Consider the following 15,894-nt stretch of genomic DNA (forward strand, 5'->3'; position numbering starts at 1 on the left):
GTAAATAAATATCAGAAAAATCCATGAAGCAACAGGACAAACAGATGGAAACAATATAAAAACAGAGAACCAGGAGGAGCCATTTTATAGGATCTTATAGGATTGAGATACTAATGGACAAGACAGCAAAGATAGAAATAATACTGCATCAGAGACAAGAAGCTAACTGTGTTTATAGGAAATTTCAGGTAAGGTTAAAACAAAATAAAACAATGAAAAAGTGTTCATAAGAACCTGAGGATCCACTGAGGAGGCAGAAAGGGGCTCAGAGCATTTCTCTTCCAGATCATGCTGCTTTTCAAGGTAATGTGGTAAGAACATGTTATGCCTCCCTCACCATGGTCTCTGCAGGCCACTGAACCCTGCTGGGCCCGAAGGCAGGTGCAAATGATGAGAGGGAGGCCAAGGCACTAATGGACAGTAGAGGGCACCAGCTACATGCTACTACTGACCATTGCTATGAGCCCAATCTAGGGATTTGACAAGTGTAAGACCAGAGACACTTGGCTATTTTTAAATCTCCATTTATATAAAGGGCAACATAATCAGATTGAGGAAAAGTTAGTAAGTTAGTGTGAGTGTTCAGAAAAAAGTCTGGAATAGAGCAGTCCCTTGGCATAAGCAGACCTAGTTTTGGCTTGCACTGAGCAGGTAAAAGCATTCCATGATGTGGGGAAATCAGTTTACCACTTTACCAAAGTCTGATTGCTTCAGTGACACAGCCAAGGCCTCCAGACTGCAAGTGGGTAATTCTGAGTTCTATGTTAACCACAGAGTTTTCCAGTGGGGTAGGACTTTATATATCATTTAGCCCAAAATCTCCTCAGTTTGCAGATAATAATATTAATAGTAATGATTAATCATGGTAATAATTAGTAACAATATAGTGTTTACTATATTTTTAGATCTTGTTTTCCACAGAGCCTCCTGGTGAGGGGATCATTGGAATGATCTGGAGGGATCCATCTGTCGCTTTGGGTATAACTGGGGGACACTTGCTTTTTGTTCCCTTAAAGAAGGTAAACTTCTAGGGGGGTTACTGAGGAATTTTTTTTCTTTAGTAGGGGACAGTACCAAATAAGTTTGGGAACCTGTGTGATAGCCCATATAATTTATATATGTATATAAATCTTGAATATATATATATTTCTTAATCTTCATAGTGGCTAGAGAAATGAAAGTGTTAGAATTGTCTTCATTTTACAGATGAGGATAATAGCCAGAGTGAGTTAATAGATTTTTCTAAGGTGCCACAGGTTGATTTATGCACACAATGAATGGTTGCAGAGCCTGTACTATTAGAGCACTTGCATTTTGTACTTCATATTTTTTAGGTAGAGAGATTGTTGACTAAATATATCACATGACTTATAATGGCCAGTACAGCCTATTGCAAACAAGGATCACAATTCACATAAACTGACTTCTAGGGCTTTGTCCAATCTGCCAGTCCATCACAAAACTTTAGTTGTTTACAATAAAACATAAAACATATACAGTTAGATTCTTCTTCTTTTCAATTAACATAGATTATCTGGAATATATAAAGCAGATAATAGTGAAATAGCAGAGGCAAATTTTCCTTACTAGGAATTCAGGAACATATTTACATGAAAAGTAATAGACTATAGATATTATTCTTGAAAAATAGAATTGGACTTAGGATATATTATGTACAAGTTATTTTCCAACTATACAACTGGCTTGATTTCAATTTAAGGATGGAGTCTAACTTAAAAATGAGTTGAAGAGAGAGCAGAACTTCAACCCACAAAGAAATCTCTGGAAACTTCAGAGAGCTTGGAAGTAATAGCAATTCTGGTCATGCTATCTTGGCTTCTTGTACTATTCTGTACATGTAAATATAATAGAAAGTGAGATCCCAATTAAATCATTTTTCAGGTCAGTTCTTGGGGAGGAATCCTAGTGGTGAGTTAGTTATTCATCCCAGAAAACACTACAATGTATGTGAAAATTCTTATTTTAGGAGAACATGGAGAAAATAAGCACTCAGGTAAAGTTTAAGTTTACTGAGAAGAAAAGAGAAGGAAATTCATTTGTGGGGTTGCAAGGGAAGGACCAGTTTAGTCTTTCCAGCCTACTCAGGTATACATTCAACAAACTGCCATGATTAAGGTTAGCAGTCTGGCTACACTCTGTAGATATATTTTAGGGTTTTGAAAACTGGACAAGCAACTAGGACAGATCTACCAGTATTTATGATTCAATAGATGCAAACCTAAATAGAGCCAGGTCATTTTCCATTTTTCATATCAGCTTTCAATCAAATCCCTATTCTAGACATGGAGACTATAATGCTGAGTGAAATGAGTCAGAGGGAGAGGGATAGGCATAAAATGATTGCACTCCTGTGAAGGATATTTAAAAAAAGCATAGGAAGTGAATAATATCCAAAGACAATAGAAACGAGGGCCAGGATGACTGACCACAGTAGGAAGCTTGCCACCACAAAAAGTGGAGGCAGGTATGTGTGTGTGGCAGAGTCCAGATAAGACAGTTAAGTGACCATTATGACAATAATAGTTGGAAATGAACACTCTGGATAAGACATGGGTGCTGAAAGGAGGTAAATAAATATGATTGATACCATCTCAGTATGAGAACTGCAAACCACAGTGCCTAAAAGCAAAAATGGGAAAAAGAAGAGGAAGACAGAGAGAGAGGAAAAAGTATTTTTACCATAGAGGTAGGCTGGGAGAGAGAACTGGGGATATTGTTCGGGATATGAGTTACACTGGTGAGGAATAGGTGTTGGAACAAGGTAAGACTGAAGATTAACCATCAGCAACTTTATCACTGCATATCTCATGGTGATTCCATTTAAAAATTAAAAAAATAATCAAATCTTTATTCATTTCTAAAATTTCACATTTATTATATTCTGCTTAAGGCTCCAACAAGCCAGACTTCAGGACAAAAATGGAAGGGTTTTGTTCTTGTTCAAGAAAAAAAAATCAAGCACACCTCTGCTCAGCTTGGCTTCTAGTTCAGAGGTTTTTCTGTTAATCAAAAGAGCGGCAGCATACCTTTAATGCTACTCAGTGGTTAAAGACTAAACTTAAAATGTCCCTGCGCTTGAGGATTTAAATTTAGACCCATAAAGAGGTGCTTGTGTAAAAGCACATTCACCCTGTTCTATTTGGAGAAATATTTCACTGGAAATATAAATTTCACTTAAAGACGTTTTATGGGGTACAGAGGTGGAGGAGTTATCTAAAGACCACAACCATTATTTCTGTGAACTGAGATTTTTCTGTGCTTAAGTCAACCTGCAGATTTTTTTTCCCTCTGAAGGGTTCATTCTCTCTTCAAATTAAGCGAAGTCATTTCCACAGCAACTAATTGAAATATTCCAAGAGATTAAAACCTTGTGCGAGGAATCCTTGGGAAAACCAGACAAATCTGCAAAGGTTCTTATCAAAGTTTTGCTAATAATAGTGCTGTACTTAAAAATCAATTAAATATAATAGAGGGCATTAATGCCACCTCTCTGCAAATAGAAAAGATTCACCATTGTAGGTACTTTTAGCACTTCTAGGTCACATTTCTCTAGAAGCGATAATACTGGAGTTCTTAGGAAATAACATTTTCTTTTTGACATGGGGAATCTTCCATGACACCTCTCAGTTTTGTCAACAATTTCCATCTCTGAAACGTATTGATAAGGAAAGAAGTCAATTTCTCTTTAAGTGCTATAAGATCTTAAAGATTCCTATTAAGATCTCAGGGTATAATACTCACAGGCCCACAGGGGCTGACCAACATCTGGTTTAACATGAGGGCTGACCTAGAAGGGTTAGCTTCATGGCATCAGGAAATTGTATTCCTTCAAAATTCCTGTGCTCCTTTCACCCCAAGAGGTTGAAACTTTGAAGTTTGTTCGAGGTTTATTCACCCAGGTTTAAATTTCAGCAAGGGATTAACTCCTTCCTTCCTTCCTTCCTTCCTTCCTTCCTTCCTTCCTTCCTTCCTTCCTTCCTTCCTTCCTTCCTTCCTTCCTTCCTTCCTTCCTTCCTTCCTTCCTTCCTTCCCTTCATTCCTTCCTTCTTCCATTCATTCCTTCCTTCCTTCCTTCTTCTCAGGGATCCTGGAAGTGATAGGGGACCATCTGGAGTGCTTAGAATCTAACCTGGAATGGCCATATGCAATACAAGAACCTTACCCACTGTAATATCTCTAAAACCCCAGAACTAAACATTTGTTTTATACTTCTGCACAGGTACCAGCAAGACATTTATTGGTTTTGTTTTGAGGCCACAAACCAGCAGTGCTCAGGAATTATTGCTGTCTGTGCATTCAGGGATCACTCCTGGTAGGCTTGTGGGACTATATGGGGCACTGGGGACTGAATTTGTTTTCAGTGAGTGCAAAAGCACAGGCTGTGTTCAAAGCAAGTGCCCTACTAGCTGGACTATCTGGGACCCTAAGACACTCATGTGTGGGCTGTCATTCTTGTGGCTTTAAACATAAAGTTAGACCTGAAATGTGATGAAAAAAAAGAATGATGTGGTTCTTTGAGCTCATAATATCCTGTATGATTTAAAGGCCAATACAAGGCCCATGAGACCAGTTGTGAGACTGCTGGCTGGGTAAGAAACAGTGCAGACAGTGGAAAGACAGTAGGCAGGAGGAACTCATGGAGTGTCCTACACGGAAAACTTCTACTAGGCCCCTTCCCATAGAACAGCCAAAAGCTTTACCTAGTTCTGCCATGGACACCGTTGGGGAGGTCTCTCCGTTGGTGAAGGAGCAGTAAGGGAAGAAGCCTGATGCGGGCGTGTAGTCGCAGATGGGTTCCGGTTTGATCCCGTTGATGTCCAGACCAGACTGATCTGGGGAGGGCTGTATGTCCAGGTAGAAGCTGCTGACGGCAGAGTCGGCCTTGCTACCCTCTGGGGTGTGCCCATCGATGTAGGTGCTCAGCTCGTCATGCAGCTCCGTCAGCCCATTGGCTGAGATGCTGTAGGTGGGTGTCAGTGGCTCTGCCTCCCCGGGCTGCTGTGGGTGGTCTCGCTGCTGTTGCTGCAGCCGGTGCTTCTGCACCTCAGCGTACAAGCTGTCTCTCTGTTTCTTGGACATCCGGCCAAACTTCACAGCTGAGGAGAGAGGCCAGAGCACACATAAACACCTTTCCTCAGGACCCTCTATGAGAAGGGGCTCCTGGGCACACCAGACAGTCCTGTCAAAGAACACACTTCTGCCACACTCACATACCCCTCACTGTCTCACACAGAATGTAGGAAACATCCACCCAATTTGCCCAGAATTATAGAACATTCCCTGCACATTCTCATGTATTTCCACCCATTAACACTTGACTCTCTCACACACAACACATCCCTACACTCTCATGCACACCTCCAAGATCACCCCCTCACAGAATGGCCCCACATTTCCCCACATATTACCACTTACAACCGTCCACTCTCTCTTATACCCTCCACATACTTCACACAGAACATGCCTCCTCCATTCTCATATTTCCCAATAGGTCGTTCGCCACAGAATATACAAACTCCCCACAGTCCTCCCCCACATAACATTCATTCTACACCTTACACAGAACACCTCACATGGTCTCACACTCCCCACAGAAGACCCCATATAGTCTTATATGTGACACTGAACAACCCCACATTCTCTCATCCTCATAGAACACCTCACACAGAACACACAAGCCCCACACAGAAAACATACATAATATCCCACATAACATAGCTTCTAAAACCCACACAAAAGCACACAAATATCCTACTTAACTCTCCAATCAGCCCCCACCCCCCAAAAAAACAAAACACATCTTGCACACAATCCTCAGTTGAATAACCCTTTCTCCAGATTTGTTCTGATTGACCTTACTATTTGGCCATCTTTCAGAGGAACTAAAGTCTCAGATACAGACTCATGAGAGCACAGAGCTTTGCCATATGCCAGTGATTCTCCCAGTGTTCTGCTGACCCTGGGCTGGGAGTGAGCCATTGGCATGGGACTAACTGGTGTGTCCCTGCTGCAGGACAGCTGTCCTACATGTTCTTTCCCTCCCTGGAGCCAGCAACCCTAGCAGTGGAGACTCAGAGGTTCAAGTACAAGCAGATCCCTGACGTTCCTGGATTCCTGGGAAGGATCCAGGGATTAGAAGTAGCCCCCGGTGCAATAGAGGGAACTTTTTGTTTGCTCACTATGGGAAGGTATAGTTCCGGTATGTGCTGAGTAACTTCTCAGAAAAGGAAGAGGTAGAGAAAATGAGTTTGGGAAGCCAGGTAGCCTCTGGGCTGCCTGATCTAAAGCCCTGTGAGCCCTTGGATATCATGACCATCTTTAACCCTTTCCTGCCCATTTAGCCTTTGGTTTATTTTGGGAGGGGTTTTTGTTTTTGGTGTTTAAGCTTACTCCTGGCTTTGTGCTCACTCCTGGTAGGGTTCAGGGGATCCCACATGGTGCTAGGAATGGAACGTGAGTTGGGTGGGCTGACTTCATTGAAATCAAGCACCCGACCTACTGTGCTATCTCTCTTTTGGATGGAAAGAGTCAAAGAATTGGGGTGAACAGCATAGCAGTTCATGTGGGCAAATCTGTGTCTATTGCATCTCTATGGGTGTATCTCCTGATAGAAAGTAAAGGCAGAACTAGTATCACTTTCCAGTTCATCCAGTACCCAACTATTATCACCAGAAATATCCAGATAACTGCAGGAAAGAATCCTAGAACTTCACATCTAAATTCTCCACTGACCCACTTATAATCAGATGTGCAGATAAAGCCTGTGCTGGAAGACCTGGGTTCCTAGCTGTTGTAGGTGACACCATGCATGGAAAATGAGCTGACCCACAGACTTGCATCAGCTCTGTCAATGGCCAGGATGGGGGAAAGTAGAGAGGAGAGGCTGGTGTCCAGGTTGGCCACTGTTGAGAAGGCCAAGCTGTTATCTTTTGTTGGGGGAGCCTGTAAGCTGTAAATGGGTCTGTCTAATTTACTGATTAAGCAGACTTGAACGCTACAGACCCCCAATTCTTTCCTTGCTATTGGTCAGGTAGATTGTATCTTCCACTGCAGAAAGCAAGCCCAAATCTGGGTTTTATTTATTTTAAAAGGAATCCTCTGCAGGGCCAGAGTGATAGAACAACTAGTTGGGTACTTGCCCTGCATGCGCTGACCTGGTTCTATCCCTTGTATCCCATATGGTACCCTGAGCTTGCCAAGTATGCCAGGAGTGATTCTTGAGTGCAGAGCCAGTAGTAACTTGTGCACAGCTGAGTGTGGCCCCCAAACTAAAAAAAAAAAAATCCTCTAGATCATAGTGTCTCTCAACCCTTTTTCCAGCCATGGCCCTTTTTGACTTTATTTCCTTCCTGTTGCCCCCCTCCCCCATGTCCTATCAACCGTCTGCTAGTCTCATTCCATAAACCATCACTTATGCACTTTTCACCTCTTGGAATATTCTGGGGTTCCCCTGGTATCATCTGACCCCCAGTTGGAAAATGCTGCACTGGGATCCATAAGTGAGACTTGTCTGACAATGATTCTGAATTATGTTGGCTTTTCTTAATTGTTTATTATTTGTTTGGAAGCCACACCTGATGGTGCTCAGGATTTACTCATGGCTCTGCACTCAGAGATCACTTCAGGATGGGCTCAGGGGATCATATAGGTTGCTGGGATTGTACTCAAGTTGTTGGGGGCAAGACAAGTGCTTACCCACTGACGTACCTCTTTAGCTTCTAAATTGTGCTTTAAACATTTGCCCTGATGTTAACAATGATAACTGTGCATCTTGTAAGAGAAATGAAACTATATACTCATAGGTCCAGATAGAAAACTCCATGTACTGAGCCCAGGCTTTGCATGCAAAAGGCAAGAAGTTTGTAAAAGAAGTTTGATACCTAGCACCAGATGGTCCCCTGAGCACTGCTAGGACTGGTTCCTGAGCACAGGTCTAAAAATATCCCCCAGCACCACCAACTGTGTTCCTCAAACAAATATAAGCTCTTAAGAAAGTGAACATGCGGGGCTGGTGAGGTGGTGCTTGAGGTAAGGTGCCGGCCTTGCAAGCGCTAGCCAAGGAAAGATCGCGACTGCAGTTCAATCTCCCGGCATCCCATATGGTCCCCCCAAGCCAGGGGCAATTTCTGAGCGCTTAGCCAGGAGTAACCCCTGAACATCAAACGGGTGTGGCCCAAAAACCCAACCCCCCCCCCAAAAAAAAGAAAGTGAACATGCAATGTATGGTTTTAACTTTTTTATTTTTTTGGTTTTGGTTTTTGGATCACACCTGGCAGGGGTGTAACTCCTGTTACTCAGGGGTTACTCCTGGCTCTATGCTCAGAAATTGCTCCTGGCAGGCTCAGGGGACCCTATGGGATGCCGGGATTTAAACCACCGTCCTTTTGCATGCAAGGCAAATGCCCTATCTCCATGCTATCTCTCCAGTCCTTGATTTTAACTTTTAAGTTTATCATTAGTGATAAGTATAAGTTAGCTGATTACACAGACAACTCCATAAAAAAGGAAATGTGCAGGGGAACATACACAGCAAGGAATGTTATGAGGAAGTGACATGGGCTCTGTAACTTGCATCTTCTAATACAAAAACCATTGGCTGTTGGGGCCAGAAAGAGCACAGGGATTAAGGTACTTGTCTTTTATGTGGCACCACATTCAGTCCCTTTGTCCTTGCATTAGTGATATATGAGCACCAGTGGGTGTGGCCTAGCCTCCCTCCTCCCCCAAATAAAAAAGAAAAAAAGAAAAAGTGAGAAAAAATTAGGCGTTTCTTCTGCCATATTGTAAGGAGCCACCCTGGATCCCACTGCTGGATATTGTAACTCAGAATTTATGGGCAAGGCAGGCTTGCAGAACGATTGCCTGCCATTTTAGAGTATTTTTCCACAGGCAGCAGCTCCATCAGAAGAGATACTCCCTTGAAAGGCTCTTAATAGAGCCTGCCAGCCAGGATATTCAGAAGAGTCCCTCGAAAAAAAGCACCCACTGTACTTTCTGCCCAGTTTCCAAGTATAAGAATAGACTTCTTGAAATCTGCTGTTGATTTTCAGAGGCCTTAAGATAGTTTTCCAGGAAGATCTCGTAATGTTTCACCACTGGATGGTAGATGGCCTCTATATCTTAAAATAGTTTCCTTCAATAAAAAGAATACTTATCATTGAGCTAGGCCTTATTCTATTTTCACATTCTGTAAATATTTGACTTTGACATGAGGTTCAAAATACCTAATTAGCATTAAAAAAAGAAATTTCATCTTATCTGCCCATAATTTTCTTAGTATAATGAAGATACTGGGTAGCTCTGGTCTGTGGGTCTAATGGGAGATTATTTATCCAATGAGAGGTTATTTATCACAGGCCTTAGAAGACAAATCAATTCAATCAGTTCATCCATGACCATATCCAAGGTGTTAATAATCAGAGGTTCTCTGAGCATAGATTCTGCCCCATGTGATTCCACCAGTCTGGCAGCTGACTTGCTGGGTTATGCAGGAAGAGACAAGTACTCTGAGGTTTAAATATTTACCAGGGGAAATGGAAGCCTGCAAAGTCAAAAGGGACATATCTGGGGGACACTTTCACAACCCCACAAACCCAGATGTGTGTGCTCACCATCCCGAGACATCCCCACGGCAAGGCATTTCTGTAACCGACAGTGCTGGCAACGGTTCCTGCTGGTTCGATCAATCAAACAGTTCTTCTGACGAGGACAGGAGTAGGTGGCATTACTTTGCTGACTTCTCCTGAAAAAGCCCTGCAATTTGGTTATGAAATATAAAACAGGTTAGTGTCCATGTGAGCAGTATGCTACTAAAGGCAGTATTAATATTTAATGGGGAATTAAACTGGTAGCATAATCATCCAGGAGACCATTAATGAAATTAAAGTCACTTCTTTTTCCTTGAGTTAAATGGATCCCCAGAGCCCAATCCTCAGTCCCTTACACAGGCAAAACCTTCTTGAACTTCCAAAGAAGGTTGCCCACAGCCAAGGCACAGGGTTAGGCCCTGCTGTAGTTTCTGACTATCAAAAGCTACGTGCTTGATGGGATAGCACAAAGGGATTTGACTTTTTACCTTAGCTCCAAAATCTTTCCAGTGAAATAAACACAAAGCCCTTCTCTAGAACATCCGGGGACAAGAAAGTGGCAGTCTTGCTCTGACAACAAACAGCCCTGGTACTGCTGAATCTCCTCTTCCTCACTCAAATCCATCTCCTTTCAGTACGTATGTGCTCTTAGTTAGAATGTCATGTTCTTGAGAAGTTCATTGACACTAGACATATCAGCCAGAACAGAAACAATCCTTCCCCCTTGGCACTTAACATCAGAATTGGGGCCCTAAGATTTAATGAATCCAATCTGGTATCCACTGGTTCTACTTATTTGCTGAGCACCGTTTTGGAAATGAGATGGTGTATAAATATGTAAGATCTATGGATCTTGATGATTTTGTTCATGCTTTAGTGCATCTACATTTTTGGAGGGTGGTGGACCATCTGGTAAACTCAAGATTTACTTCTGCCTCTGCATTCAGGGATCACTCCTAGTAGGACTTGGAAGCCATGTGAGTTACCCAGGGTAGAACCTGGGGTGTGGCTGCTTGTAATGCCTGCTGTACTATCACTCCAGCTTCCATGAATTCTCTTATTTATTTTTTACTAAACTGTAGAGCTTGAATTATTACTTGCCTGTTAATTCACAATATTTATTCCTTTTTTCTTTTGGTTTTTAGGCTACACCCTGCGACACTCAGGGGTTACTCCTGGCTATGCACTCAGAAATCGCTCCTGGCTTGGGGGACCATATGGGATGCCGGGGGATCGAACTGTGGTCCGTCCTAGGTCAGCCATGTGCAAGGCAAATAAATGCCTTACCACTGTGGCGCTGCTATTGTCCCACAATATTTATTCTTTTTTTATATATATTTTATTTAAACACCTTGATTAAATACATGGTTGTGTTTGGGTTTCAGTCATGTAAAGAACACCACCCATCACCAGTGCAACATTCCCATCACCAATGTCCCAAATCTCCCTCCTCCCCACCCAACCCCCATATTTATTCTTAAAGCCCCACATTTTCCTTTTAGCTATGGTTTACCAGAAATGCACAAGTTTTGCTATATCGCATTTTGTTATCATTCATAGAAAACATGCTCCAATTTTTAAATAGATTTCTTCTTTAATCTTATGCTACTTAGAAACACATTTCATATTTGCTAACAATAGAATATTTTGGGTAGCCTATCTTATTGGTGGCCTATCTATACCTCAGTGGTTCTGCAAGCTAGTGATGTTCTCAGAAGAGAAAGAAGGAAACAGGCATTTTTATGAAGTAAAGTACAAGAGTATATTGTATCTTCAGGTCTTTTGTAGCAAAGTAAATAACCCCAATGAAGAGGACAATGAGGTCGGACATAAATTTTTGAAGAATTCTGGAAAAAGGGTAAAGGGAGGGCACTCTCCCACCTAACGATTCTTTCTGGAAGCCATTCTGGAAAATCCTTGAAAGCTGTTTGTCACAGACCAGTAACTATCCTTCAGGGAACTCATTCTTTTAATTCATAGGAGTTATACATGTAAAATACCAATTGTTAGACACATTAAAGTCACATTAAAATATATTAAGATAGTAGAAATATTTCTATGTAAAATTAAATGAAAATAGTCAAATACAGAATAAATAATATGAAAATAATTGCAAAACATAATACTTTTCTGGAGTGGTGGTGCAAGCAGTAAGGCATCTGCCTTGCCAGCGCTAGCCTAGGATGGACCATGGTTCTATCCCCTGGCGTCCCATATGGTCCCCCAAGTCAGGAATGATTTCTGAGTGCATAGCCAAAAGTAACCCCTGAGTGTCACCGGTGTGGCCAAAAAAAAAAAAAAAAAAAAAAAAGTTTAAGAAAAACAATACTTTATGCATAGAAAAAATTGTATTTACATATTGTATTATTTGTTATTTAAGATAAATTTTTATTTAAAATTTGTAATTTATTAGAGAGCTGTGATTTACAAGGTTATTTTTTGCTTTGTTTTCATTTTGATCCATACTCAGCTGTGCTCTTGACTTTGCACTCAAAGATCACTTCTGGCCAAGGTTGGGAAACTATAAAGGATGCTGGGAGTTGAATACAAGTTGGCTTCATACAAGTCGAATACTTTACCGGCTGTACTATTACTCCAGCCTCTCAAACAAAGTTATTGAGAGTTGGGTTTTAGACATATAAAGTCATAGCATTAATCCCACCAGCAGTATTCACTTTCATCTACCAGCAGAGAACATATTCAAAAGGAGCATTCAGAATGATACAAATATTTATCTACATGGGTTTTACATGTAGACACATTTTACATTACAGAACTGTCTATAGCATAAAGGCATATTTATTCATTTATTTATGTTTAGTTTTGGGGCTATACTCAGTGGTACTCAGGGTTTACTCCTGGCCTGCACTCAAAGATCACTTCTGGTGGGGCTCAGGAGACCATATGAGGTGTTAGGGATCAAATCTGGGTCAGCTGCATGCAAGGCAAGTACTTTTCCAACTGTTCTGTCTCTCCAGTCTCCAGCCCCATGTTTATAGAAAATTTCTAGAACTCCAACATTAGGGAACTAGAAGTCATTTTGGCTATCTATTTTGGCTATCTAATGGAATATTCAGGAATACTGTAAATGCTGATTTAGAAATATTGATATGGAAAGGTAATAAAGTAGTCTCGAATAGACCTTAAGAAAGCAGCTAAAGTGAATAATTATTCTAATTTGTGGTGAAACATATCAATCTGGAAAGAACAAAGAAAAACGGTGCCTCAGATGACAAGAACTGTGGGCACAAGGTGGTGAAGTCACAGGTGATTTAGATTTTATTTTCTATCTTGTGGTTTCAGATTTTCCTGCCCTCTGCAGGTGAAAAAGATGTGTGCTTTTTGGTATATCTTCCTGTTTCCTGATCGTCAGGGTCCAGGTGATTGTAGCCCATAGACACGATGTAGTACACGACTCAGTCCATAGACCTCATATGACATGATATAGTCTATATACTTAAACTGCTATTTCTCCTCTTTTGAAAACCAGACTGGGTAGGAAGGACCTGGAACTGACTTTTCTCTCTAGTTCCCTCTGCCAAGCTGACTAATCATCTAGACATGGTAGGGCTATGGCCAGGTTGTTACAGTCTTGTTTACACTCTCAGTTTGGTACTCATCAATTTAACTGTCTTTCTTTCCTCATAATTTCTAAAGCCTTGCCATTTTAACTTTGGTCTCTCTCTCTCTCTCTCTCTCTCTCTCTCTCTCTCTCTGTGTGATAAAAATAAAATGAGAAGTAAAGTTTTCTTTAGGGGTTCATAGAGAATTCATGGCAATAATCAAGGTGAGATAAACTTTAGAAAGCACTGTCACCCATTAGTTAACTGAGTCAAAGACAATGGATGAGATGGAGAAGGCCATGGTTGTTAGAGAGTTTCATGGCTATAGGAGAGAGAGATTTTGCTATAGTGGCTAGCTTGCTATTTCTCAGAAATATACAGTCCTGAGAAAGGCAGTCCTTCTTCTGAAAATGCCAGTACATGCACCCCACAGCTTGTGGCTGGCCTCAACTTTTTGCAGGCATCTGAGAGCAGGAATTGGCTATTTTAGCTGGGGTTGGATGGGTTTTGTATCAACATCAAGCCCTTCCTTGATCACTAAAACAGACAGGCCAAGCCATCTCATTCTTTTCCTTAAATGCCATCAGCATCCTTGGGCTTCCTGCCATCTCCAGTGACTTCACAGTAGAACCTATCACAGCATTTCTTTGTCTCCATCCTCCTGAGATTCACTCCCACATTTGGAATTTTCTTTGGATTCTCTCTGTTCTCTCCTCTTCACCCAGGAATTAAAAGTCCAGAATGAGACACACCTCAATGGTTATCTCATTTGATGAAGAGGAGCTGACTGCTCAATTCTCACGTCCAGCTGCAGGAACAAGCTCCACATGTATCATAGCCTTCACACAGCCCCACCAGTTAATTCTACTATAAGGACCTTAGATGGGACAACAACAAGGATGGCAGAGACAGCGCTCTCAGTGAGTGCTTATCTTCTTCCTGTCTCCTTTTCATTTCTGGACTTCTTAAAGTAGGGCTTCTCTGCCCTATAGGCTCAATTGTCAGGGATTGTGGTCTGATTTGGCTTGATGCTGCCTGGGGCATAGTGGGGTCAAGAGGCCTCCAGGGCCTGTGGTGTATAGTGGGTCTGGGGGACATGGGGTGCAGATTAAATTTGCTTTTTTTTATTTGTTTGTTTGCTTTTGGTCCACACTTGATGGTGCTCGGGGGTGGTGGTGGTGGTACTCATGGCTCTGCCTTCAGAACTCACTCCTGGCAGGCTCAGGAGACCTTATGGGATGCCTGGGATTGAACCTGGGTTGGCTGCATGCAAGGTAAATGCCCTACCCAATGTGGTTTTTTTTTTTTTTTGGGCCACACCCGTTTGACACTCAGGGGTTACTCCTGGCTATGCACTCAGAAATCGTCCCTGGCTTGGGGGGACCATATGGGACGCTGGGGGATCGAACCGTGGTCCGTCCTATGCTAGCGCTTGCAAGGCAGACACCTTGCCTGTAGCGCCACCTTCCTGGCCCCCTTACCCAATGTGTTATCTCTCTGCCATGAAACTTGCTATTTTATACATGCCAGGCATGCATCTGGCTCTCTGAGCACTTTCCCTGGTCCCTCATTTACATTTTTGATGCTTTCATATCTAGAGGCCTTGCTGATAAGGAGGGACTGTGCTTCCCAGGGTTCTGTAGCTCTGAGAAACAGCAGACCAATGCAAAGCTGGGGGCTTTCAGAAGCAAACCTAGGAGACTCTCAAACTTAGAGCCCCAATCTTGGGTCCCTAACCATGTAAGGAAAAGTTCCCAGTCTGTGGTAACATCCTTTTACCCCCAGAGTCTGCAACAATAGTTTAGACTAAAGCATCTATGTATTGGCTTTCTGGGCCACACTTGACCGTGCTCAGGGCTTACTCCTGGCTCTGCATCAGGGATTATTCCTGGTGGGGCTCAGTAGACCATATGGAGTGCTGATAAAACTTGGGTTGGCTGCATGTAAGGCAAGCAACTTTTCCACTGTTCTATCTCTTTGGCCTTAGTCTAGTCTATCTTAAGACTGTTTCCCTAGTGTCCCACTCCAGCCCAGGAAACCCTCTCAAAGCTCTGTCCCTTCCCCTTCCCCCGACTGGGCTGGGTCTTCCTTTGCTGTGGTCTTGTCGAGATAGAACAGTGGGCTAAGATTCTTTCTCAGGTGCTGGGAAAAACTTCTTACAGGCAATGTGACAGCTGCCTGAAGAAAATCAACATCAGTAGGGAAGACATTATTCACACGGACAGGTACTAGTCCTGTTGCTCCAGCAGGGAACGTAGCTGAGCACTCTCGGGAGGCAGCTGCCTGGTGTGTCCTGAGCTTAGGAGGGAGATGTGGGAATTTGGGCAGACCCAGTCACTTACTCTGAACCCCACATTTGGCATGGGGTAAAGCTAGGCTATGAATCTGTAGAGCTTGATTCTAGAACTCAAACTTTTATTTCCTTAAACTTCTTCCCCATTTCTCATGTTTGACACACGAAAATATGGGGGAAAAAAGCCTTAGCCCTTTGGTAGTCTCCACAAAGGTTTAACTAACATATAGGCTGCCCAAAGGGATACAGATTGAAATAGGAGCCCTATCTGCTCTGAAATCAGAGCTCTCCTGTAGCACAGTCCCTTGGGTAACCATGATGCCACTATCCAGGTGTTTCAATATGTGGTCCCTGGTGTGTACTACTGGTGGCTCATACCTGTTCTATAATTTAATGAACACAAATCCAGCACCACGACCTGTGCATTAAA

At 42.4% G+C, this 15,894-nt stretch overlaps 1 protein-coding gene across 1 annotated transcript in view; it reads right to left on the minus strand.

Moving 5' to 3' along the window:
* The window catches only part of RORA (RAR related orphan receptor A), a 94,957-nt gene that overhangs the window by 10,305 nt on the left and 68,758 nt on the right, over nucleotides 1-15,894 (minus strand). Inside the window, exons 3-4 of the mRNA XM_049773667.1 lie at nucleotides 9,633-9,774; nucleotides 4,722-5,117 (exon numbers count right to left, since the gene is read on the minus strand). Of these exons, the coding sequence (XP_049629624.1) occupies nucleotides 4,722-5,117; nucleotides 9,633-9,774 (538 nt within the window). The remainder of the gene's footprint in view (nucleotides 1-4,721; nucleotides 5,118-9,632; nucleotides 9,775-15,894) is intronic.

The sequence above is a fragment of the Suncus etruscus genome, chromosome 5, assembly GCF_024139225.1.
Source record: "Suncus etruscus isolate mSunEtr1 chromosome 5, mSunEtr1.pri.cur, whole genome shotgun sequence".
NCBI lineage: Eukaryota > Metazoa > Chordata > Mammalia > Eulipotyphla > Soricidae > Suncus > Suncus etruscus.